The 26,984-nt window shown below is 44.0% G+C and overlaps 2 protein-coding genes across 5 annotated transcripts in view; both read right to left on the minus strand.

Annotated features, from left to right (window-relative positions):
- Positions 1–3,112: 3,112 nt before the first annotated feature.
- Positions 3,113–12,470, minus strand: odad3 (outer dynein arm docking complex subunit 3). The gene is made up of 14 exons (XM_064954581.1): positions 12,248–12,470; positions 11,585–11,706; positions 11,316–11,393; positions 11,005–11,184; positions 10,785–10,820; positions 10,533–10,634; positions 10,107–10,232; positions 7,802–7,924; positions 6,889–7,035; positions 6,207–6,367; positions 5,772–5,928; positions 5,475–5,624; positions 4,531–4,615; positions 3,113–4,440 (listed from the first exon to the last, which is right to left on the minus strand). The coding sequence occupies exons 1-14, from the start codon at positions 12,324–12,326 to the stop codon at positions 4,310–4,312; spliced, it is 1,677 nt and encodes a 558-aa protein (XP_064810653.1). The 5' UTR covers positions 12,327–12,470; the 3' UTR covers positions 3,113–4,309.
- Positions 12,471–12,628: 158 nt separating this feature from the next.
- The window catches only part of slc44a2 (solute carrier family 44 member 2 (CTL2 blood group)), a 28,376-nt gene continuing 14,020 nt past the window's right edge, over positions 12,629–26,984 (minus strand). For 2 of the 4 annotated variants that reach the window (XM_064962413.1, XM_064962418.1), the window contains exons 8-20: positions 26,387–26,470; positions 21,706–21,818; positions 21,218–21,349; positions 20,447–20,639; positions 20,015–20,099; positions 19,544–19,806; positions 19,192–19,286; positions 18,894–18,997; positions 17,975–18,048; positions 17,710–17,780; positions 17,495–17,583; positions 17,166–17,250; positions 12,629–14,657 (exon numbers count right to left, since the gene is read on the minus strand). In XM_064962413.1, coding sequence (XP_064818485.1) covers positions 14,545–14,657; positions 17,166–17,250; positions 17,495–17,583; positions 17,710–17,780; positions 17,975–18,048; positions 18,894–18,997; positions 19,192–19,286; positions 19,544–19,806; positions 20,015–20,099; positions 20,447–20,639; positions 21,218–21,349; positions 21,706–21,818; positions 26,387–26,470 — 1,501 coding nt within the window. In that variant the 3' untranslated portion in view covers positions 12,629–14,544. Of the gene's footprint in view, positions 14,658–14,970; positions 16,917–17,165; positions 17,251–17,494; positions 17,584–17,709; positions 17,781–17,974; positions 18,049–18,893; positions 18,998–19,191; positions 19,287–19,543; positions 19,807–20,014; positions 20,100–20,446; positions 20,640–21,217; positions 21,350–21,705; positions 21,819–26,386; positions 26,471–26,984 lie in introns of those variants that run through there. The other 2 variants (XM_064962401.1, XM_064962406.1) reach the window with 1 other exon arrangement.

Below are 26,984 nucleotides of genomic sequence, written 5' to 3' on the forward strand. Positions count from 1 at the left end.
TTGGTGGAACGACCCACTTTAGATCAGTAGCGTGAGGTTCCCTGTAGTTCCTCAGAGGTGAGGTGTGTGTCTTTCCCGTAAAGCCCACTGATGTTACACAGGATCTCATGTCAAACATAGACAATGGCACTCGTTTGTTAAGTAGTGTAGTGCATTGGATCGTAAGGTGACCCCTTTATTACAATAGATGGGTTTAGACCATAAAGAGAGAAAAAGTCAAGAACAGAAACAGGTGACCTGTTCTTATGAAACCAAGTGATGCTTTTATACTATTCACAATACCTTAGGTATATAGTGGACGTGTCAATATACTTGGTACCGGTAGTTTCATTCAAATACACTATATTGTCAGGGTAAACACTTATTCAATTATTTTCAGTTTCAGAGTGCGTACAGTACACTAATTAAAGTTGGTGTTTGGTTTCATATTGTAAAGACATACAGTACAGAATGGCGTGATTGATGTGTAAAGACAGTGGGTCCAAAATTCTAATGAAGCCAGAATATTATTGATATAACCAGGCAAGTCAGTTAAGAACAAATTATTATTTACTATGACAGCCGACCCCGCCCAAAATCGGACGCCACCCTATGGGACTCCCTATCACGGCTGGATGTGATGCAGCCTGGATTTGAAAGAGGGACTTGCTGTGACGCCTCTTGCACTGAGATTCAGTCTCTTAGACCGCTGGGCCACTCCAGAGACCCAAGTGTGAGTAATAGTGAAGGAAATGTTTTCGTGGGTAGGCTACCATGTTTGGCATGACAATGACCATATGATTTGGCAAGACAGTACAAACAGATCTGAGAACAGCCCAGCTTTTCTTGCTAAAACAGAGGAAGTAAACACAAGCAGTACAAAATAGAGAGAATATCTGTTGTGCCAACAAGAAGATGCCGTATAACATTTCTGTTGTAACAACATGGCCTGTTATAAATGGAGTTTCTTTTACCATCTTTACGGAGAAATAGGGAAATGAGGCATTGCATGACTAATTCAACCGTTTTTTCTATTGTATATTCTACTAAATCAGGGATCATCAACTAGATTCAGCCGCAGGACGATTTTTTCAAGCTTCCTAACTGTCTAGCTTTCGTTCCGATGACGTTTATGAATCTGGGCAAGAGTGAAGAGACTGTAGATGTAGGGCCATTATCATTTCCAAGGCTCAACCTTAAGGTTTGTCCACTTGTCTGGTGCAAGTTTTAAAACATCGGACAACCAGAATATATAGATTTCAGTAAAAAAAATCACAATATCAAACAATTACTCCGATCAGAATTGGATCAGACAGCAGGGTCGTAAATTGCCTATATTCCTATTTGCTATAGCCTATAGTTATAGTTATATTTATAGTTATATTTACAAAACGCAAGAGGACAATGTAGACAGCTAAGTCTCACCAAAGCTGCGCGAAATATCCAATCAGAATCTTTATTTATCTTTCTTGAATATCGGATGATCTGGGCCAAAAGTCAAAGTATATTTTTATAGCGGACAATCCGGTGTCATATTGTTATAGAATCCCAAATGTTCTATTTCCTCTCCATTTTATATGAATATGACTTGGCCTAGTACACCATTCTTTCAGCTAAATGCATGCTAGGTTTCTCCTGCCGCGCAATTTCATGATCAAACATTGAATTAATCTAACGGAGTTCTAGGCTATCTCAGAAGGTTTTAAGTTGTTTTTGAATAACCCAAACACGTGGAAGGCTTAAGGTAATAATGAGAGATATATAAGATACAATAGAAAGATATAAAATCTAATGAGAATTTCGAACAAACCTTGACAGTTGACCAACGCATTATAAGACAGAAATGATGCATGCATTCTAGGAATGCGAACCGAACGACCAAAATCTTAATCCTACTAACTGAAATATCATAAAAGCATGGACAAATTAAAGTTATGAAGAGTATTTTCCAAACGATTCTAATGAAGTGTTTAATGTCCTAAAGTTGCAGCTTTCAAATGGGAATAATTATGAAAGTCGGAGTCTATGCTATTCTCATAGATTTATTTTGAATTACATATATGTTAGGCCACAATAACTGAAATTGAGCAATACCAAGATGGACAAATATAATGAGTCAAAAGAAAACTTAGGCTTCAGCTGAGGAAAGCTTATGAAAGAAATAATGCATAGTTGGCGTAGACCTATTTCCATGTTATCCTAGCAATGTGAAACCTAACTACAACACATACTGGCATATAGTAAGTAGCCTAGATGTGAATCAGTGTATAGTTATCCAGTTGTGAGGAGAGCAGAGTTGCTCTACAGTCCATGATGATTTACAACCCATCACAAGACCCACAGCCAGCGATCCTTGACTGTGTCACTGCTCCATCTACACACTTCCACACACACAGGGTCATACAACAGTAATCATACAGCAGTAATCATACAGCAGTAATCATACAGCAGTAATCATACAGGAGTAATCATACAGCAGTAATCATACAGCAGTAATCATACAGCAGTAATCATACAGGAGTAATCATACAGCAGTAATCATACAGGAGTAATCATACAGCAGTAATCATACAGGAGTAATCATACAGCAGTAATCATACAGGAGTAATCATACAGGAGTAATCATACAACAGTAATCATACAGGAGTAATCATACAGCAGTAATCATAATCACACAGTAATCATACAGGAGTAATCATACAGGAGTAATCATACAGGAGTAATCATACAGAGTAATCATACAGCAGTAATCATACAGGAGTAATCATACAGCAGTAATCATAACAGCAGTAATCATACAGCAGTAATCATACAGGAGTAAAGTAATCATACAGCAGTAATCATACAGGAGTAATCATACAGCAGTAATCATACAACAGTAATCATACAGGAGTAATCATACAGCAGTAATCATACAGGAGTAATCATACAGCAGTAATCATACAGGAGTAATCATACAGCAGTAATCATACAGGAGTAATCATACAGCAGTAATCATACAACAGTAATCATACAGCAGTAATCATACAGGAGTAATCATACAGCAGTAATCATACAGCAGTAATCATACAGGTGTAATCATACAGCAGTAATCATACAGCAGTAATCATACAGGAGTAATCATACAGGAGTAATCAAAGAGTAATCATACAGCAGTAATCATACAGCAGTAATCATACAGAAGTAATCATACAGAAGTAATCATACAGGAGTAATCATACAGCAGTAATCATACAGCAGTAATCATACAGCAGTAATCATACAGGAGTAATCATACAGCAGTAATCATACAGCAGTAATCATACAGGAGTAATCAAAGAGTAATCATACAACAGTAATCATACAGCAGTAATCATACAGGAGTAATCATACAGCAGTAATCATACAGCAGTAATCATACAGGAGTAATCAAAGAGTAATCATACAGGAGTAATCATACAGGAGTAATCATACAGCAGTAATCATACATCAGTAATCATACAGCAGTAATCATACAGGAGTAATCATACAGGAGTAATCATACAGCAGTAATCAAAGAGGAGTAATAAAGGCCTAGTACACTAATTTAATCACTAATTTATTAATAAAGTGATTTATTAGGGGGTGATGCTGTACCCTTAACACCCCTAATTCCCACGGATATGTGTACTTCACTCATTTTCACTCACCCTTTTGGCTTGTGATACAGACCTTTTTTGGGGGGGACAAGTGACTTTGGTAAACAAGTAAAAAATCTGTCCTACTTGTCCAAAAGCTAAAAAGGTTAATGTCAAGCCCTGATTCCTACACAGTTTCAATATTTAAGCCATTTCAATGCAGATTAAAAAATATATATATTATACAACAACAAAAAACATACCATGGGCTGTGTGTTTGACACCCCTGCATTAGAGCAATCTTACCTTGAGTAACTGAGTAAATCTTCAAATCAAGCTTTTTATTGATTTTCATTCCTATTTTGATTACAATGTTATAATCTACAAATCAGTGGTGCAAGTGGGAAATTATTTTCTGTTGAACTGCTTTGTGATAAAATCAAGGTACTATATGATCTGCCACCACAACGTTCCCCTAGCTACAGTATCATCCCAATATACATTTACTGTGCATTCCATTAGTTAATAAGGAATATAATTATTTAGCTAACTGAATAATTATATGTGAGGAGTAAGATTTCACTCAAGTCCCCTATGCCATCTAAGCAAAAGTATTTTCACTCAATCCAGGGCACAAATATGACCTATGACCTCACACTAAACACAAACTCCCCATTCTAGCAATTATATTTCTATGGCTCTTGTGACCTCTAGCCAGCCTAACTGATCTAGGATCAGAGCTTGCCCTTTTTCTTCTTGGTCCTGGTCTTCCTCTTAGTCTTGGAGTCGATGATGAGCTGAGACTGGTGCTTCAGTATTGCCCTGGTGATAATGTCACCCTCATCGTCCCCGCTCTCCTCCTCTTCTGAAAGAGAGGGAAAAGGGAGAGGGATCGCGAGATAGAGTGTGTCTGTGTGTCTGTGGGTGTGTAATTATGCGTCTTATCCCATCTCACCATCATATGGGTCCTGTCTCTGAGCCTCAGGCAGCTTGATGCGGGTGTTGCAATGGGGCAGCTTCCCCTCGATGCTGGCATGGAACTGACAGACACAAAACCACAGACACAGAGAGACAGTTGTTCTCATCATAATAAGATGTCAAAGGGAACATGTTAGTCAAGAAGATCTGTTTATTCAACCTTAGGAGTTGGCTGTAAAGCACAAAGATCTGGGACCAGGGCTTATGCCTTAAAAATGTAAAGGCAAACAACTTGAGAGCAGTCAAAGCCAACGTCATTAGAGAATCACAGACAGACATTGCTACATCACAAGAGCTAACGGTGTACCACTACCCGCACCCTCTGACTCCTGAACAACCCGTACCCTCTGACTCCTGAACACAGTGTTCTCAAACACACACCAGGGGGTGACTTCAAGGTGGCCGGCTGGCTGTGACTCGTTAATAATCCAGATCAAACACCTAATGGCCGTATTTCCATCCAGGAACAGATAAGCTATTCAAGCACCAGTGCACAGATTAAAGAACATGGTCTGTATGTAGCATCTAGTCTGCCTGGCGTGGCTGGCAAAAACCTTGGAGTTACAGTAGCGAATGGACGGAAAATAAGAAGATGGTTTCAGGTCACAAAGCTTTACCCTGGCAGGACCTATTTGAGGAGATGCTCCATGTACTGTCTGAAACACCTGTCTGTCTCTACAATACCACATTCACTGTTGGGAGCAGCAACCACCGAAAAAAATAATGAGTTTACACATGTGTACTGTCAAATTGCCCTGGTCTAAGGGGCTTTTCCATTCATTCAGTTTCTATGGCAACAACAGTCAGTTAACGAATAAGGAAGAGTCCTATCTCTGATCCTCTCCTCCATCCCCTTCATGATGGCAGCCATGTCCTTCCCCTCTCCCTCGCCCTACCCCCACCTCTCCTCCTCCTCCTCACCTCCTCTTCCTCCATCTCCTTCATGACGGCGGCCAGGTCCTTCCCCTGGAGCTCCTCCTGCAATAACAGCAGCTTCTGCTCTGACTGGGACAGCAGTTCCACCACGTACTCCTCTGAGCCGGGGGGCAGCTGGGGCTCCGGTCGCTCACCCTGGAGGAGGGGAGGTGTTTGAGGACACAATTGACGTAATGTTTCTGAGCACCTTCACATTTATTTACGAGGTTTCAACTTGATCTAAAGAATCTGACAGGTCTCAGGTCAGTGCACATTATATTGTTAATGGGGTCTTCTCTGTACCAGCTTGATGTGCTGCAGTTTGTCAGATAGGTGTTCCACTCCGGCCCGGACCGTGTTCAGGGTACGGGTCAGCCAGTCCAGACGCTCCTTGGCGGCGTCGCGGCTCCCCTGCTCCGCCTGCAGGTGGCGCTTACAGTCCTCCAGCATCTGCTGACCACTGTAGAAGACAGTAAGAAATATCCATCAGAATGACTTTACAGACACACTCAACTCAACACTAGGAAGGGAACCTTTCAGACCAACTTCTGTACCACCACAAGTCTTCTCTCACAAGTTCTCCCACAATTTACAATCTTCAAGGATCTGTTCTGAGGGTCATTGTTTTAATAAATAATACCTTCCATTGAAGGTGTCAGCATCCGCTTACAACTTCTCTGGTCTGCTACATTTGCTGTGTAATCCCTAACCCTTGACCTCTAACCCCTGCCCACTGACCTGGAGAGCTTGGTCTCCCCGGAGTACTTGATGTCCTGGAAGTGTTCCTGCAGACGGTCCCTGTCCTCCTTCAGCTGTACCAGGGTTCTCTGGTTCTCCTTCTTCAGATCCTCCAGGTGCTGCTGGGTGTCTCCCTGGGAGATGAACCTCTCCACCACCTCCTGCATAGGGACACGGAGATGGATCAACACACACACACACACACACACACACACACACACACACACACACACACACACACACACACACACACACACACACATAGATTAATACACACACACACACACACACACACACACACACACACACACACACACACACACACACACACACACAGATATAGATTAATACACACACACACATACATACAGATATAGATTAATACACACACACATACACACAGATATAGATTAATACACACACACACATACATACAGATATAGATTAATACACACACACATACACATACAGATATAGATAAATACACACACACAGATATAGATTAATACACACACACACACACACACACACACACAAATAACTGAAAAACACACAACACTTGCATACACACACATGGATACAGTAGGTGCATAGACAAACTAACACACATGTACCACGCACACACTTGCATACAAAGACACACAAAGCGAAAGAATCCTATAAAATGACCTCCTCTCCGTACCCGTGTGTCAGTGACCCCCGTGGCCTCCTTGATGCGTCTGAAGGCCTCTTCGAAGGTGGAGATGGCCCTCTCCTCCTCCCCCAGCCCGGTGGCACTGCGCTGGGCGTCGCTACTCAGCTCGTCAGGCTGCATGGCTGCCCGCTGGGCCTGGAGGGAAGGGGGGCAGACGTCAGGACATTTACTCTGTAGACTAAGTGATATGTAAGAAGTGTAGATATATAGCTAAATAGAATGGACACAGCACCTCATGTTATATTCCTTGATATGGGTACACCCAGTGCCGTCTCTAGGCATAAGCGATATAAGCGGACTCTTGGGGTCCTGCGAACACCCCCCACCATGAAAACAACATTTATTTAGATTTGTTTTAGGAAATCAGTCGGGGTCTTAGCTTACTGTTAGTTACAATAGTAGAACACACAAGGTGCGATTTTGAAATGTGGTTGTGTATCAGCAGTTTTTCTCTTGTTATGTCAGTCACTGACAGTCACTCAATTATCCATGTCAGCTAACATGTTAAAGATTGTTAGGTCAGTTGCTATCTAAACCTTGTTGTATTCCTGGCTGAATTACTGACCGGGCACGCAAGGCACCTGCCCAAGGGCCAAAATTAGTAGAATCACATATGTTTTAAAACGGCTAAATGTTCTCTCTGCCCCATGGAAAAACATGTAGAATTGCAGATCATTAACTTGACAATTTTCCAAGAGGGTGGCCACTGAAATGTTTTGCCCGCTAGGTGGGGGAAGCCCCCAACCAAATCTCGCATAGGGCCCCCGAAATGCTAGAAACGGCCCTGGGTACACCCTATATGGCAGCCGGTCCAGCCATCATGGAACGTTGACTTGAATAGGAAAATCCCTTCTTGTCATTGTTATTCTGTGGATGTAGGTGTAAAGTGGTGGGGACCAACCCTTCTCTCCACTCTCTCAGCCTGAGCCTTACGGTCCTCTGCCTCTTTCTTGTAACGGGTGAGGATACACTCTCTGTCCTTCCTCTCCCTATACATCTGTTCTTCTTGACGCTGCAGCTCTGCCTGAGAGAGAGAAAGAGAAAGAGACCGAGAGAGTCAATTAACTACTGTTTATCGTACAAACAGCAAAGAAAAGCATTCAACTCACAACAAATAGCTGTAAACTCAGACAGCTGGACTTTACAAGATGGACACATCAATGACTGTAACGTGATGCATGAGGGGGAGAGGTACGGGACAGTCCTCAGTTACAATAATAATACCCATGCTGGTCACCTTGGCAGTGTCTTTGGAGAGGAGTGTGTATGTGTGCTGGTCACCTTGGCAGTGTCTTTAGAGAGGAGTGTGTATGTGTGCTGGTCACCTTGGCACCTTGGCAGTGTCTTTGGAGAGAGGTGTGTATGTGTGCTGGTCACCTTGGCAGTGTCTTTGGAGAGGAGTGTGTATGTGTGCTGGTCACCTTGGCAGTGTCTTTGGAGAGGAGTGTGTATGTGTGCTGGTCACCTTGGCAGTGTCTTTGGAGAGGAGTGTGTATGTGTGCTGGTCACCTTGGCATGTGTCTTTGGAGAGGAGTGTGTATGTGTGCTGGTCACCTTGGCAGTGTCTTTGGAGAGGAGTGTGTATGTGTGCTGGTCACCTTGGCAGTGTCTTTAGAGAGGAGTGTCTTTGTGTATGTGTGCTGGTCACCTTGGCAATGTCTTTGGAGAGGAGTGTGTATGTGTGCTGGTCACCTTGGCAGTGTCTTTGGAGAGGAGTGTGTATGTGTGCTGGTCACTTTGGAGAGGAGTGTGTATGTGTGCTGGTCACCTTGGCAGTGTCTTTAGAGAGGAGTGTTTATGTGTGCTGGTCACCTTGGCAATGTCTTTGGAGAGGAGTGTGTATGTGTGCTGGTCACCTTGGCAGTGTCTTTGGAGAGGAGTGTGTATGTGTGCTGGTCACCTTGGCAATGTCTTTGGAGAGGATGTCTTTGGAGAGGAGTGTGTATGTGTGCTGGTCACCTTGGCAGTGTCTTTGGAGAGGAGTGTGTATGTGTGCTGGTCACCTTGGCAGTGTCTTTGGAGAGGAGTGTGTATGCTGGTCACCTTGGCAGTGTCTTTGGAGATGTGTGCTGGTGTGTCTTTATGTGTGCTGGTCACCTTGGCAGTGTCTTTGGAGAGGAGTGTGTATGTGTGCTGGTCACCTTGGCAGTGTCTTTGGAGAGGAGTGTGTATGTGTGCTGGTCACCTTGGCAGTGTCTTTGGAGAGGAGTGTGTATGTGTGCTGGTCACCTTGGCAGTGTCTTTGGAGAGGAGTGTGTATGTGTGCTGGTCACCTTGGCAGTGTCTTTGGAGAGGAGTGTGTATGTGTGCTGGTCACCTTGGCAGTGCATGTGTGCTGGTCACCTTGGCAGTGTCTTTGGAGAGGAGTGTGTATGTGTGCTGGTCACCTTGGCAGTGTCTTTGGAGAGGAGTGTGTATGTGTGCTGGTCACCTTGGCAGTGTCTTTGGAGAGGAGTGTGTATGTGTGCTGGTCACCTTGGCAGTGTCTTTAGAGAGGAGTGTGTATGTGTGCTGGTCACCTTGGCAGTGTCTTTAGAGAGGAGTGTGTATGTGTGCTGGTCACCTTGGCATTGTCTTTGGAGACCTTGGAGTGTGTGTATGTGTGCTGGTCACCTTGGCAATGTCTTTGGAGAGGAGTGTGTATGTGTGCTGGTCACCTTGGCAGTGTCTTTGGAGAGGAGTGTGTATGTGTGCTGGCAATGTCACCTTGGCATCTGGTCTTTGGAGAGGAGTGTGTATGTGTGCTGGTCACCTTGGCAGTGTCTTTGGAGAGGAGTGTGTATGTGTGCTGGTCACCTTGGCAGTGTCTTTGGAGAGGAGTGTGTATGTGTGCTGGTCACCTTGGCAGTGTCTTTGGAGAGGAGTGTGTATGTGTGCTGGTCACCTTGGCAGTGTCTTTGGAGAGGAGTGTGTATGTGTGCTGGTCACCTTGGCAGTGTCTTTGGAGAGGAGTGTGTATGTGTGCTGGTCACCTTGGCAGTGTCTTTGGAGAGGAGTGTGTATGTGTGCTGGTCACCTTGGCAGTGTCTTTGGAGAGGAGTGTGTATGTGTGCTGGTCACCTTGGCAGTGTCACCTTGGCAGTGTCTTTGGAGAGGAGTGTGTATGTGTGCTGGTCACCTTGGCAGTGTCTTTGGAGAGGAGTGTGTATGTGTGCTGGTCACCTTGGCAGTGTCTTTGGAGAGGAGTGTGTATGTGTGCTGGTCACCTTGGCAGTGTCTTTGGAGAGGAGTGCGTCACTGTTCAGGACCTGCAGGTCCTTCAGCTCCTGTCTCTGTCGCAGGATCTCAGCCTCTAGTTTATCCAGCTGGGTCTGGAAGGTCAGGCTCTCCTCCTAATTATAATATATGCCAATTAGCACACGCCTTTCTCCAAAGCTACTTACGTCAATGAGTGCATACGTTTCCGTATGGGTAGCCCCAGCGGGAATTGAACCCACGACTTAGCCACAGGACAAAGCGAGGTAGAGTAGTTTATCATCCGTTAGGAAATTAGAGTAGGTCGTGAAAAAGGATTCAACTACCCAAAGAGCACATTGGAGAGGGTGTGTAGGCATGGTTTGGATGCATAAAGTTAAATGTGGGACGAGCTGGCGAAACAGCACAAAGAGACCTGGGACCAGGCTAGGACTAACCTGTAGGTGGGCCTTTAGTTTCAGATAGCCTCTCATGATGTGTTCAGCCTCCTGGCACTTCAGCTGGGCTTTCTCCAGACGATTCTCCAGCACCCGCAAGTTCTGGAAAACACACACACACACACACACACACACTTATAGACGGTTGATTTATCCTGAGATGGGCATGCTAAGTGTTTGAAAAGTTTCTGATTGTTGATAAGACTGGCTAGAATCAGAGGGGTGAGGCAGCGTGGAAGGAAAGAGCGTAACCTTTTGGGGATGCTCCTCAGCCGCCTCTCCTTCACTCTGTGGACCAAGGGCAACACATCAGTCACCTCCACTATATTCATACCACTATATTCCCTATTTTGTGTGTGTGTGTCTGTCAGTTAATCAATCAGTCAGTCAGTCGGTCGGTCATGCACTACATAGAGAATAGGGTTCCATTCCAGTCGCATCCTATGCTGCACTGTTTGTCTCTATATAGTACCTTGGCCTCCTCGCTGTGTCTCTCCGTGTCTCTCTCTGGTCCCCTGTTCTCTAGCTTCATACTCTGGTACAGTGTCTGTAGGTCCTCCAGGCGACGACGGTACGTCTGGGTGGTGTGCTTTAGAGCGTTCAGCTTCTTCATCTTGTCACACACCTTCTGGTCCAGCGCCTTGAGAGCAGCCTGCTTACCAGGATGCAAAGTAGATCATCTTGATTATCCCCAATGGGCAATTTGCATTACAGATGATAGTCAATAATACATAAAAACACATACATCAAACTAACATAGCTATGTGTTTGCGATGTCCCCACCTTCCCTGACATGTTTCTGAAGGCAGCTTTCTCCATGCCTCGGCTTTGGAAGGCCTCCTTTATCACCTGCTCGTCCCCCTGGAAGAGAGAAAGGGAAGGACTACCTCAACTATTCCAATAATAAAGGCTCCTTTTCATTTTCAGTTCCAAAATGTTTTGTTACGATGTGCACTATTGAATATGACCCTGCACTCCAAAACTCTAACAGGGAAAAACAAGCTGAGCATTGAAACCAAAACGTTTTTGATAGAATAACCGGTTTTACTTACAGCAAGAGCGCTAGCCAACTTCTTGTGTAGTCTCTTGTTCTCCTGCCTCAGCTGAAGGATAGAATTCCTGTTTTTCTTGATGCTTGACTGAGACATTTCATAGTATGCACTTCTGTCGCCCTCTGTTGGGCGAATTCACAGTTTCGTTATTTCAGCATCCTCTGACTGACTTTTGGCCTTCTCTTAGTCTTATTCAAAGAAACAGGGAACTAGCTGTTACATAAAAAGTTGAATGCCATTTATATGTTTGTGTCCCAAACTGTTCTCCATTACTCAGGGGGTGTTAATGGCTAGAAAGGTAGGCTAAATATCTCAACAGGCATTTTACTATTTCTAGCTAAGCCCATTTTGCTGGCAACATAGCCTACACATCACCTGGCCTTGCAAAATGATTGCAACAAAGTAGCTAGTAGTTAACGTTCTATCTTTCATCATAGCTTCATGTGGCCATACATTTTTCAGCGAGAGTAAATTAACCTGTAATTAACCTCACAGATGGAGGTAACGTTGGCGAAGAATCTTTAGTAATAATGTTAGCAAGATAGCGCGAATGCAAAGTCTGAATTTGCTATTCAACATGGCGTTTACACACACAACTAGGCCTAGCTAGTTAACAAGCATAAGTTACCGGTCCTAGCTAGCCTGCTGCAAGTCTTAACCTACCAAGAAGTTGAATTTTCCTCTGCAGTTCTGTTATTTGGTCATGAAGGGGCGGCTTAATGGCCTCGGCGCTGAACGGCATTGTCAGTGTGCACTAATCACAAACTAATAGTCGACTTTAGAAGTAGCTAGCTAGCATTAGATGCAAACTGACGCACTTTTAGGTAGTTGTGTCCCTATATGAGCGGAATTCCCGTGAAAACATCGTCGTTCGGATGGCCTCTCGTTGCCTAGCAACATGTACACTGACTTTCCTATCAGGTCGAGGCTGGAGACCGAACACGAACCTGGAGAGCAAACCACAAAGCACCACCGACTTGACTTCAGCTCACTTTAATTAGGTATTTTTCTAGATACAATAACTTTAAATAATAAGTTAGTATGTAGCAGTAAAAAAAAAACTTTATTATTTACAACACATCCTGCTCCAAAAACACACGTTTAACACAATCCTTCTCTTGAAAATGAAATATACAAAAGCTTGCATTTGAGGTTAAGTAAATAGTCCATGGGCCAGCAGGCCAAATTTCACATATTTGTCTACTTTGGGGTGGCAAAGTCTAATGAGGATTTTCATTTAGGTTACATGTTGGTATGATACCCATGATTCTGAGGTAGGTAAATGTGTGCATTTTATGTTTTGACCTCTTTGTGGTTAGTTGGTGCCACAGGATTGATGGTATGAAATAATGTTGTATTATCTGGGAACAATCTTTTCAAACAAATGGAATTTTCTATGTTATTCACTTCATAATACAACATATTAAGGTATGAAAAAACTGGAATGGTAATGACATCTCTATGGTCCAATCTTTCGGGGGTCAAAGGTCATAAATGTATGCATTTTGGGGTATATCAAGACAGAATGGGAAGTACAGAAATATCTAGTTCCGCTATTTATAACAGTGTCGTTTCAACGATGAGTCAGTCTAGGTAAATCATTTTGAAGAGATGGCAAAAATGTACCAAATACCATGTTTTTACGATGAGATCCACCCAATGGAATGTTCTATTGTTGTTTGATACAGTCATTTTCAATTAGCATCATATCTATTTGTTCATAGGAATGGGGGGAATAAGATGAGACTATTAAACCTTTACCACCCCAAGGTGGACTACATTTTTCACTGGCCCATGGACTCCTTAACAAACCTTCAGTCCCAAAACTAATACTGCATTAGAACATGTTTTCTTTACTTTGGTAAGTTACAGTAAATGTACACTGCAATATGCAGCCATTATACAAAGATCAACAGCAGCAATAGTGAAAAATAATATTATTAACAAACCTGATGCAAAAATTATTTAGCATTTAAGCAAAACATTTTTGTAAAAGAAATGTGAGAAAATCTATGTAATTCATTATACATTTGAGAAAACTGACAAAAATTTGAGAATTCTCATGTAAAACATGTGTTCAAATTGAACACATTATACAGTCAGCCACAAAACCCCAAAAAGGTAACAAAGTTTTGTATGTTCAAAGAGAGTTTCAAGAGGACTGCAGAAAGTAAAACGGCCTAGCCAAAGTAAAACGGCCTAGCCAAAGTAAAACGGCCTAGCCAAAGTAAAACAGCCTAGCCAAAGTAAAACAGCCTAGCCAAAGTAAAACAGCCTAGCCAAAGTAAAACGGCCTAGCCAAAGTAAAACAGCCTAGCCAAAGTAAAACAGCCTAGCCAAAGTAAAACAGCCTAGCCAAAGTAAAACAGCCTAGCCAAAGTAAAACGGCCTAGCCAAAGTAAAACGGCCTAGCCAAAGTAAAACGGCCTAGCCAAAGTAAAACGGCCTAGCCAAAGTAAAACAGCCTAGCCAAAGTAAAACAGCCTAGCCAAAGTAAAACAGCCTAGCCAAAGTAAAACAGCCTAGCCAAAGTAAAACAGCCTAGCCAAAGTAAAACAGCCTAGCCAAAGTAAAACAGCCTAGCCAAAGTAAAACAGCCTAGCCAAAGTAAAACGGCCTAGCCAAAGTAAAACAGCCTAGCCAAAGTAAAACAGCCTAGCCAAAGTAAAACAGCCTAGCCAAACAAAAGGCACAACAAAAGCAACAACAAAAATGATAATAAAACAAGAACAGATTTACATCTTTAAAAAAAACAAATATTATAAGCTCTGTCATAGACACCTTCTGTGGGAAACACAACGGAATATGTTGACTACGTTTGTGACGATGGCATCCTTCTGTAGCCATACAGTATCGTGATCTTAAGGCACATTCGACACACACAGCACACTGCGCAGGCAAGGCGGCTTGACCTCATCTTTCTCTGTTCTCCTCACATGTACGCACGCACACACCAACAGCTAGTCTACAGTCTTGGCTTGATTCTCGTTGGACTTCTTCAGAATGGTGAGAAGGTTCTGAGACATGAAGTAGGGTCTCTCTGCAGTTCCGTCATTGCGTTCCAGGTCTTCCACTGGAAAATCAATGGATTGATGAGACAACAATAAGAGAAGCAACCATTGTCAAACTCAACATCTCTTCAGGTAAAACAGCATCCTATTCCTAACAACATAAAGGTTACCCAGACACAGTCTAAACTTAATCCTGTACTGAAAAGCATGCGTTGATGAAAGTGCTTGTATAGTCCAGGACTAAACTTATTAAGTCTGTATCTGGGAAACTGTCCCAAAGTGAATAGAAACTCACCATTGTGTCATTCTCCCACTGTCCTATCGTCATTCAATATGATTACATTTGTCATTTACATGCAAAAAAAAAGCTATATATTGATCCATACAACAAACTTTAATCAACAGCTGCATCCAACAGAAACAAACTGAGTGGAATGTATCATATATAAGTGAAATACTACATCAGCTAACATGGTTACAATGTGACACACACTGACAGAAACAGATAGAAAACATTGACAGAAGGTTGCAAGGTTAGTTTTGATAAAGCACTCAAAGGCAATGTTACTGAAACACCATGCAGCACAGAGATAGGGAGAAGAGAGAGAGAGAAAGAGAGACAGATCGAGAGAAAGAAGAAAACAAAGGCAAATAGGGTCAGTAAACATTGAACAGTGCTTGCAGTGTCGTATTCATTAGGCCATGCAGCGGAAAACGTTTAAAAACATTTCGCAACGGAAAACAAAAATAATGAGGCCGGAATGGAGTAAATGGAATGGCATCAAACACATGGAAACAATGTGTTTGATGTATTTGATACCATTCCACTGATTCCGCTCCAGCCATTACCAAGAGCCTGTCCTCCCCAATTAAGGTGCCACCAACCTCCTGTGGTTAATACGACCTAGATCTGAGAGGTTAAAACGATTGCGTCACAGCAACACAATCACAGCAGTTAAGCCAGTCCGAAATTCCAAGGCAAGTAGTTTGTGGAATTTCCCTACAATACATTGAGTCCAAAAACGTGTTCTTGGCTGGAGGGATCATCTATGTAATTGATACAGAACTTAATAAGCAAAATAAATAATTACACACAGATGTAATAAGACATAATAAGCATACCTATTAATAAATACATACTGTACATACACATTGATTCCATTGGAAATCACATTTTCATATCAAAGGATATCAAAGGATTTACCATTTGGTGTCAGCTGGTATCAGTTAGTTGAAGTTTTGTTTTGATTGACTGTAAACATTGTAATAGTGAATTCATAGTGCATTCATTACTCATTACTTCATGATATTAAGACAATTAAATATTCATAATAACAATTGTAGTAGTCAGGCACAGGTTTAGCACTCACAGATCTACAGATCCTCACGATAAAAAAAACATCACTGTCTAAAACCAAACCAACACAATAAATTAATAATCAATAAATAAACATAATATTTTCAAGCTACAGAGATGCACTGGGTTTTTGATCAGCCTTTTACAACCACAGGACCTTGTTAAAACCGTCTACCTTTACGTTAAAACAACCCTATGTGTGAATACAATACATTAGCACTGTGAAAAGTCTTGCATTTAAAAGCTGGTCATACATTTAACTGGTTCAAATCACACAGTCGTTAGCATAGAATGACATATTAGCATAGAATGACATATTACGTATTTAGTAACAGGTAGTGTATACTGGCTCCATACGGCACATGTTATATGAGGAGGGCCAGGAGCATTTCCTGACCTAGTTATGAGGTTTACCAAGCTTCACGTCTCCATGACAACGTAAACTACTACTCCTGGGGTGTAGAAGGATGGTCTTTAGGCTCCGCCTCTTGAGGTTTCTTTTCCTCTATCTCTTCCTTTTTAGGTTCTGTCGCCTGGTGATCCTTCTCTCCAGGCTTGCCCTCCTTTGATCCCTTTTCTTCCACTCCTTCCTCCTCTTCTGGTCCCGTCTTTTCTGGTCCCTTCTCTTCCTCCTCCTCCTTCACTTCAGATTTCTCCTCTTGTGTTTCTTCCACTTCCGCCTCTTCGGTCTTCTCCTTCAGAGGTTGCTCCTCTTCGTTGGCCTGCATGAACACATCTTGGCGTTTCAGTTGTATCTCTCCATCTTGTTCTTTCAGCGGTACTTCCTCCTCCAGGCGAACTTCGTCCATCAGTGTAGGTTCACTTGGGTCAGCGTCTCGCTGTTCCGTACCATCTTTGTTTTCCTCTTCCTCCGCCATTTTGGTTTTGGAGAGAATCTCGTGAAGCTCCGGAGACATGAAGTACGGCCTTTCTGGAGAGCCGTCGTTTCTCTCCAGGTCTTCACCTTCGTTGTGTGTGTGTTTGATGAGTATTATGGGGTTATGTTTGTTCGGGTTAGTGGAAAAAAAGAACAGAAGCAAAACGTGTGGAATAAGAAATAGTGAAGTGTGGAATAAGGAGGGAAGAGACAAAGAGAAGGAAAAGTCAGAAACATGACAGGCAAAAGAGGAATCTCAGGTAAAAAGAGCATTTCAGATTTGGAAAGTTGTGTGAGTGACTAAAGAGTATACCAATAAAATAGGATATTACTCACAGAAGCAGAGGAAGAGTGTGTCCACACACATAGCGTACACACTGAAGAATCCATGGGCAATCAGGTAGGATCCCACCACCACCGTCTAGGAAGAGAGGAACAGGCACACACACAGTGTTGGAATCAATACAAACAACACTTAGACACTCTAAGGCAGTATTTCTCAGACTTGAGTCAGTAGACCGGCCCTGGGATAATGTTGACCAGTTTTAATGTAAGGATCCTATAAATAAGTATGACCTTTAGCTTACCAATCCATAGCACAAAAAAACATTGAGAAACATGGATTGAAGTAACAGTATAAGAGTTCATTCAGGCTTGTCTCTCACCAGAATGGGAACCCAGTAGTAGTTGAGAGAGGGGGCAGTCTGCTCCACAGCCTTAATCCTCCCAGAGAAGAAGAAGAAAGAACAGATTCCTGGCAAGAGAAGAAGAGATGCATATTATTAGGATATGAGGGCTCACTGAAAGGTATCACAGATGGTGGGAAACTGTACAAGGTGTCAATCAAGTCTCTCTGCTTGTGTTTCTGAGGATCACTTACCCACAATTCCAACGATGAGGAGCTTCCCCAAAAACAATAGGAAGTCAGTCACCTTGTCCAAGACAGCCACCCTGAGAAGCCAACAGAGAAATGAATCAAAAGAGACAGAAACACAAAGAGATACATGAATACTGTCTATATGAATGGAGATGTGGAGTTGTTAAAGATGCTATTGCTCTTCAGAAAAGGTCCCAGAGACTTGGGTTTGAGAAGGAGATGTGAAGGGTTCATGGAGGGTTTACGAAGGGTAGTCAACAACACTCACCTGATTATATTTCTCATGAGGAGGAAGAAGGCATCTCTGGCTGAGGTACAGAAGCTTTTACCATATATTGCCACCTAGGGGAAACATGTGTTGTTACATACAGTGTCAATTCACACAGTCTTCAATTCACACAGTTCACACTGTCTTCAATTCACACAGTTCACACTGTCTTCAATTCACACAGTTCACACGGTCTTCAATTCACACAGTTCACACTGTCTTCAATTCACACAGTTCACACAGTCTTCAATTCACACAGTTCACACTGTCTTCAATTCACACAGTTCACATTTCCTTCAATTCACTCAGTTCACACAGTCTTCAATTCACACAGTTCGCACTGCCTTCAATTCACACAGTTCACACTGCCTTCAATTCACTCAGTTCACACGGTCTTCAATTCACACAGTTCACACTGCCTTCAATTCACACAGTTCACACTGCCTTCAATTCACACAGTTCACACTGCCTTCAATTCACACAGTTCACACTGCCTTCAATTCACACAGTTCACACTGCCTTCAATTCACTCAGTTCACACTGTCTTCAATTCACACAGTTCACACTGCCTTCAATTCACACAGTTCACACTGCCTTCAATTCACACAGTTCACACTGTCTTCAATTCACACAGTTCACACTGTCTTCAATTCACACAGTTCACATTGCCTTCAATTCACACAGTTCACACTGCCTTCAATTCACTCAGTTCACACGGTCTTCAATTCACACAGTTCACACTGCCTTCAATTCACACAGTTCACACTGCCTTCAATTCACACAGTTCACACTGCCTTCAATTCATACAGTTCACACTGCCTTCAATTCACACAGTTCACATTGCCTTTAATTCACACAGTTCACACAGTCTTTAACACCCAAAGAACGTACATTCGCACAGTTAGGTTGATGAACTCACCATGATGTAGGCGTTTCTGTTGAGGAACTTGATGAATTTCTCCAGGCACCAGAAGCAGCACTTCAGGCAGCTGAGCAGGAACTTGGCAAAGCGATTCTGGGCAGCTAGTGGGGTACATAACAACAAACAGGAGATAATGACATCTGTTCCTGTTCATTTAGATAACAACCATCTATTACAATGTAATAATTAGTAGTGACATTTTTTTGTCCATTTCCCACTGAATGATGTCAATGAGGAAGTATCCCAGTCATTCACGTCTGAGAATGGAACAGGATATGTGAGAACACCACCTCACCTTTCAGCTTCTGGTCCAGGTACTCCAGCAGAACCCTGATGACCTGAACCAGAGACAGGATGAGGGAACCGAAGGCAAGGGAGCCTGTATGGTATCTAGACAGGGGGAAGAAGGTAAAAGATTGTGCCCAAATTATTGGTCTCTCACTAACTCTCCATGCAACCTTTCTTTCTTTCTTTCTTTCTTTCTTTCTTTCTTTCTTTCTATCTTTCTTTCTATCTTTCTTTCTATCACTCACACACTCACTCAGTCACTCACCCCCCCCCCCCCCACCCATCCACGTGCACTGCTTACACACACACACACATGCATCCAAACCCCCACCCCCCATCCCATACACTACCCCTCCTACCTGAGGGCTCGACCAAGTGAGGAGCAGATGGGGTTGGCTGGGATGTCGTCGGGCTTCTTGAAGGCCCAGTAGTAGGATGCGAAGGCCCCAGCCAGGGTCACCTGACCCAGCGCCGTCACGAAGTTAGCACACCAGAAGAAGAGGAACACGTTGTAGAACTGGAACAGGATGAGGTATTTATGGTAGTAGGTCTCGCCTCCGTAGAAGGCAAACAGGCACTCGGCGTCCGGGCACCGGGCTGTGATGTTGGTGGTGTTGAACGTCTGAGGAAAGAGTGGGGAAATCTCTGTGATATTAGCACTTCTGCTGGTATTAAAGGAGTAGTCCACTTATATTCAATAAATGAGAAAAAAGGCAGTTTTTGAACACTATATACAGATAGAATAGAAGGAACATATAAAAGTTTACAAAAAAATAAGCCTGATGTGTAAACAGGCAGATATGGAAGAACAGAGACATCTTGTGGCTCACCTCGGGATTGCAGGTGTCTCTGGAGTAATCACACTCAGTGGTGTTGAACACTTTGTACACCTGCTCATTGGAGGTGGACAGGAAGCTGGGAAAGGTGGTCAAGGAGGTTCCATCACTAAGGAAGTAGATACTGAGACATGTCATACAGACGTGACCATCTGCATGGAAACTTTATGGATACATTTAGTTTCTGCAGCGATGACTTGTGGAGGAGTCATCCCAGTTATTTTCCTTGACGGTCTCAGTCTGTCCACATTTCAATCTGCACGGTTCCCTTCACCATCTACAGCTATCTAGGTTAGCGCTACAACAAAACCTATAACTAAAAGTAATCTAGCACATTTCACATCATTACAAGGACCAATACAGGAACACTTCTTTCCCTTGACAGACATGTAAACATGAATAACATGATTGACAGCTGAAGGATACACAGCGGTGATGGCCCAGTAGGCTATGACCAGGGCCAGCAGGGCAAAGGTCAACAGAGGGTAGAACAGTGATGACATCACATGGCCAACAGCCCTGCTGGCCTCCTTGATGAGGGCAATGGCGATGAGGACTCTCTTCCTGAGGAAGATGAGCAGCAGGATGACAACCACCTCCACGATGGACAGGATGATCACTGACGAAGGAGCGGAGTGCAGTTAGAGTGTTGGTGTGTGTGTGTGTCTCAACTTGAGTTGAATGAGTTGATGTGAGAGAGTGAGGGAGAAAGAGTATAGAAAGGGAGAGATAGGGAGAGAGAGTGTCATTTCCCCAAATTTGACATCCTTATTCAAGGTTTCAAAGACCTCTCTGATGAGAGTAGGCTGCCCGTCCTGTTGGGGGAGGACGCAGAGAGCTGTGGGTTGGCAGCGCACTACATTGCTGCCTGCCATAACATGAGGGACAGTGTCTGACAGACCAACCAACCTGCACATGCCCTCTATGCTTACTGTTATTGTTCAATGTATGGTTATTTTGACCCTTGATTATTGTTGTTACTGGTGTCCTATTGACTATATTGATTATTATTATTTTAATTATGTTAATATTGTAAACCTCCAAAGTAAGCTTTGGCAATATGTACATTGTCACATCATGCCAATGAAGCAAATTCAAATGAATTGAGAGAGAAAGAGAAAGTGAGAGAGCAGAAGAGAGAAAAAAATAAATAGAGAGGGAGAGAGAGAAAGAGGGAGAATGAGTGCATGTACTCACTGAAAGCCAGCCAGGTCTGTCTGATCTGCAGGTAAACAGAGAAGTCTGTCTGCAGTCCCAGATCACGGATAGTGACGTCAGAACCCGGCTCTCCCTTCAGGCTGCGGTACTCCATGGCACAATGGAAGATCCCTAAACATTTTAAAGGTAAGAGTCAGCCAAATGACGTTGCACGAGCAGCAGCGCAGATATCTGTACACGTGTACGGGGTTTTCTTCACACCGTTACAGCCTGGTAGCCATGGGACCAAATCAGCCGAGAAGTTTAGCCTTGCACTTCAACGCTCTTAGTTGTTGCTGCGGAAATTGACCCACTCTGATGTTTACTTAGTGCACCTACGTCATATCACTGAGCCTACCTCTAACATTTCTTAATGGTTAACTTGATAAAGCACAATGTTGATTTTATTATTTTTAATGGTACTTTAAATAGGTAAAACAACAGTATGTTTTCAGTTAGATAGGTTTCGGGAAAGGGGAATATAATACCATATCCGATGACCAGTATCACCATGACGATCATGACCCAGATCATGATCCCGGCCAGGTAGCGCAGGAGGACGATGAAGATGAGACTGACCACCATGGCTATCACCAGACCACTGGAGGAGAGACAGGAAATCACATTCAGAGAACCTTATTAAGATGAGACTGACCCCCCTCCCACACACTGTCACCAGACCACTGGAGGAGAGACAGGAAATCACATTCACATTCACAGAACCTTATTAAGATGAGACTGACCCCCCTCCCACACACTGTCACCAGACCACTGGAGGAGAGACAGGAAATCACATTCACAGAACCTTATTAAGATGAGACTGACCCCCCTCCCACACACTGTCACCAGACCACTGGAGGTGAGACAGGAAATCACATTCAGAGAACCTTATTAAGACGAGACTGACCCCCCTCCCACACACTGTTACCAGACCACTGGAGGAGAGACAGGAAATCACATTCACATTCACAGAACCTTATTAAGATGAGACTGACCCCCCTCCCACACACTGTCACCAGACCACTGGAGGAGAGACAGGAAATCACATTCACAGAACCTTATTAAGATGAGACTGACCCCCCTCCCACACACTGTCACCAGACCACTGGAGGTGAGACAGGAAATCACATTCAGAGAACCTTATTAAGATGAGACTGACCCCCCTTCCACACACTGTCACCAGACCACTGGAGGAGAGACAGGAAATCACATTCAGAGAACCTTATTAAGATGAGACTGACCCCCCTCCCACACACTGTTACCAGACCACTGGAGGAGAGACAGGAAATCACATTCACATTCACAGAACCTTATTAAGATGAGGCTTCCCACACACTGTCACCAGACCACTGGAGGAGAGACAGGAAATCACATTCACAGAACCTTATTAAGATGAGACTGACCCCCCTCCCACACACTGTCACCAGACCACTGTAGGAGAGACAGGAAATCACATTCACATTCACAGAACCTTATTAAGATGAGACTGACCCCCCTCCCACACACTGTCACCAGACCACTGTAGGAGAGACAGGAAATCACATTCACAGAACCTTATTAAGATGAGGCTGACCCCCCTCCCACACACTGTCACCAGACCACTGGAGGAGAGACAGGAAATCACATTCAGAGAACCTTATTAAGATGAGACTGACCCCCTCCCACACACTGTCACCAGACCACTGGAGGAGAGACAGGAAATCACATTCAGAGAACCTTATTAAGATGAGGCTGACCCCCTCCCACACACTGTCACCAGACCACTGGAGGAGAGACAGGAAATCACATTCACAGAACCTTATTAAGATGAGACTGACCCCCTCCCACACACTGTCACCAGACCACTGGAGGAGAGACAGGAAATCACATTCACAGAACCTTATTAAGATGAGGCTGACCCCCCTCCCACACACTGTCACCAGACCACTGGAGGAGAGACAGGAAATCACATTCACAGAACCTTATTAAGATGAGACTGACCCCCCTCCCACACACTGTCACCAGACCACTGGAGGAGAGACAGGAAATCACATTCACAGAACCTTATTAAGATGAGACTGACCCCCCTCCCACACACTGTTACCAGACCACTGGAGGAGAGACAGGAAATCACATTCACATTCACAGAACCTTATTAAGATGAGACTGACCCCCCTCCCACACACTGTCACGCGACCACTGGAGGATAGACAGGAAATCACATTCACAGAACCTTATTAAGATGAGACTGACCCCCCTCCCACACACTGTCACCAGACCACTGGAGGAGAGACAGGAAATCACATTCAGAGAACCTTATTAAGATGAGACTGACCCCCTCCCACACACTGTCACCAGACCACTGGAGGAGAGACAGGAAATCACATTCAGAGAACCTTATTAAGATGAGGCTGACCCCCTCCCACACACTGTCACCAGACCACTGGAGGAGAGACAGGAAATCACATTCAGAGAACCTTATTAAGATGAGACTGACCCCCTCCCACACACTGTCACCAGACCACTGGAGGAGAGACAGGAAATCACATTCACAGAACCTTATTAAGATGAGGCTGACCCCCTCCCACACACTGTCACCAGACCACTGGAGGAGAGACAGGAAATCACATTCACAGAACCTTATTAAGATGAGACTGACCCCCCTCCCACACACTGTCACCAGACCACTGGAGGAGAGACAGGAAATCACATTCACAGAACCTTATTAAGATGAGACTGACCCCCCTCCCACACACTGTTACCAGACCACTGGAGGAGAGACAGGAAATCACATTCACATTCACAGAACCTTATTAAGATGAGACTGACCCCCCTCCCACACACTGTCACCAGACCACTGTAGGAGAGACAGGAAATCACATTCACAGAACCTTATTAAGATGAGGCTGACCCCCCTCCCACACACTGTCACCAGACCACTGGAGGAGAGACAGGAAATCACATTCAGAGAACCTTATTAAGATGAGACTGACCCCCCTCCCACACACTGTCACCAGACCACTGGAGGAGAGACAGGAAATCACATTCAGAGAACCTTATTAAGATGAGGCTGACCCCCCTCCCACACACTGTCACCAGACCACTGGAGGAGAGACAGGAAATCACATTCACAGAACCTTATTAAGATGAGACTGACCCCCCTCCCACACACTGTCACCAGACCACTGGAGGAGAGACAGGAAATCACATTCACAGAACCTTATTAAGATGAGACTGACCCCCCTCCCACACACTGTCACCAGACCACTGGAGGTGAGACAGGAAATCACATTCAGAGAACCTTATTAAGATGAGACTGACCCCCCTCCCACACACTGTCACCAGACCACTGGAGGAGAGACAGGAAATCACATTCAGAGAACCTTATTAAGATGAGACTGACCCCCCTCCCACACACTGTTACCAGACCACTGGAGGAGAGACAGGAAATCACATTCACATTCACAGAACCTTATTAAGATGAGACTGACCCCCCTCCCACACACTGTCACCAGACCACTGTAGGAGAGACAGGAAATCACATTCACAGAACCTTATTAAGATGAGACTGACCCCCCTCCCACACACTGTCACCAGACCACTGTAGGAGAGACAGGAAATCACATTCACAGAACCTTATTAAGATGAGGCTGACCCCCCTCCCACACACTGTCACCAGACCACTGGAGGAGAGACAGGAAATCACATTCAGAGAACCTTATTAAGATGAGACTGACCCCCTCCCACACACTGTCACCAGACCACTGGAGGAGAGACAGGAAATCACATTCAGAGAACCTTATTAAGATGAGGCTGACCCCCTCCCACACACTGTCACCAGACCACTGGAGGAGAGACAGGAAATCACATTCACAGAACCTTATTAAGATGAGACTGACCCCCTCCCACACACTGTCACCAGACCACTGGAGGAGAGACAGGAAATCACATTCACAGAACCTTATTAAGATGAGGCTGACCCCCTCCCACACACTGTCACCAGACCACTGGAGGAGAGACAGGAAATCACATTCACAGAACCTTATTAAGATGAGACTGACCCCCCTCCCACACACTGTCACCAGACCACTGGAGGAGAGACAGGAAATCACATTCACAGAACCTTATTAAGATGAGACTGACCCCCCTCCCACACACTGTTACCAGACCACTGGAGGAGAGACAGGAAATCACATTCACATTCACAGAACCTTATTAAGATGAGACTGACCCCCCTCCCACACACTGTCACGCGACCACTGGAGGATAGACAGGAAATCACATTCACAGAACCTTATTAAGATGAGACTGACCCCCCTCCCACACACTGTCACCAGACCACTGGAGGAGAGACAGGAAATCACATTCAGAGAACCTTATTAAGATGAGACTGACCCCCCTCCCACACACTGTCACCAGACCACTGGAGGAGAGACAGGAAATCACATTCAGAGAACCTTATTAAGATGAGGCTGACCCCCCTCCCACACACTGTCACCAGACCACTGGAGGAGAGACAGGAAATCACATTCAGAGAACCTTATTAAGATGAGACTGACCCCACTCCCACACACTGTCACCAGACCACTGGAGGAGAGACAGGAAATCACATTCACAGAACCTTATTAAGATGAGGCTGACCCCCCTCCCACACACTGTCACCAGACCACTGGAGGAGAGACAGGAAATCACATTCACAGAACCTTATTAAGATGAGACTGACCCCCCTCCCACACACTGTCACCAGACCACTGGAGGAGAGACAGGAAATCACATTCACAGAACCTTATTAAGATGAGACTGACCCCCCTCCCACACACTGTTACCAGACCACTGGAGGAGAGACAGGAAATCACATTCACATTCACAGAACCTTATTAAGATGAGACTGACCCCCCTCCCACACACTGTCACGAGACCACTGGAGGATAGACAGGAAATCACATTCACAGAACCTTATTAAGATGAGACTGACCCCCCTCCCACACACTGTCACCAGACCACTGGAGGAGAGACAGGAAATCACATTCACATTCACAGAACTTTGTTATTCCTGTGAGGGAACATTTATCTCTATGGGGAAATGTTGGCTCAGCAATACATTATTGGGATAATACAGGTAACTATAGAGTGTGCAACTTTCTTTATTGGCTTGTGTCATGAGTGTGTTTACCACGGAGAGACACTCACATCAGTATCCAGTACCAGGACACAGTGTAGTCCTCAAAGATCCTCATGGCGACCTGGCGAGCCTCAACAACCACATTGGACTTCCTGTAAGAACAACAAGTCCACTTAACACTTTGCTAACAATTGACAGACAGACAGGCGGGCGGACAGACAGACAGACAGACAGATTGATAGGTTGGTTGGTAGGTAGGTTGATTGATTGATTAATTCATACAGTACCAGTCAAAAGTTTGGACACACCTACTCATTCAAGGGTTTTTCTTTGTTTTGACTATTTTCGAATATTGTAGAATAATAGTGAAGACATCAAAACTATGAAATAACACATATGGAATCATGTAGTAACCAAAGAAGTGTTTTTAAAGTAGCCACACTTTGCCTTGATGACAGCATTGCACACTCTTGGCATTCTCTCAACCAACTTCATGAGGTAGTCACCTGGAATGTATTTCAATGAACAGGTGTGCCTAGTTAAAAGTTAAATTGTGGAATTTATTTCCTTCTTAATGCATTTGAACCAATCAATTGTGTTGTGACAAGATAGGGGTGGTATACAGAAGACCAAATCCATATTATGGCAAGAACAGCTTAAATAAGC

Source organism: Oncorhynchus masou, chromosome 5, assembly GCF_036934945.1.
Source record: "Oncorhynchus masou masou isolate Uvic2021 chromosome 5, UVic_Omas_1.1, whole genome shotgun sequence".
NCBI classification, from domain to species: domain Eukaryota; kingdom Metazoa; phylum Chordata; class Actinopteri; order Salmoniformes; family Salmonidae; genus Oncorhynchus; species Oncorhynchus masou.

Excerpts from the sequence above, each read along its gene's own strand:
- odad3 (XM_064954581.1), bottom strand. The coding sequence starts at position 12,326 with ATGCCGTTCAGCGCCGAGGCCATTAAGCCGCCCCTTCATGACCAAATA. Across the intron at positions 10,233-10,532 it reads AACTAAAGGCCCACCTACAG|GAGGAGAGCCTGACCTTCCA; the intron begins GTTAGTCCTAGC and ends TATTATAATTAG. Across the intron at positions 7,036-7,801 it reads CTGAGAGAGTGGAGAGAAGG|GCCCAGCGGGCAGCCATGCA; the intron begins GTTGGTCCCCAC and ends CCTTCCCTCCAG.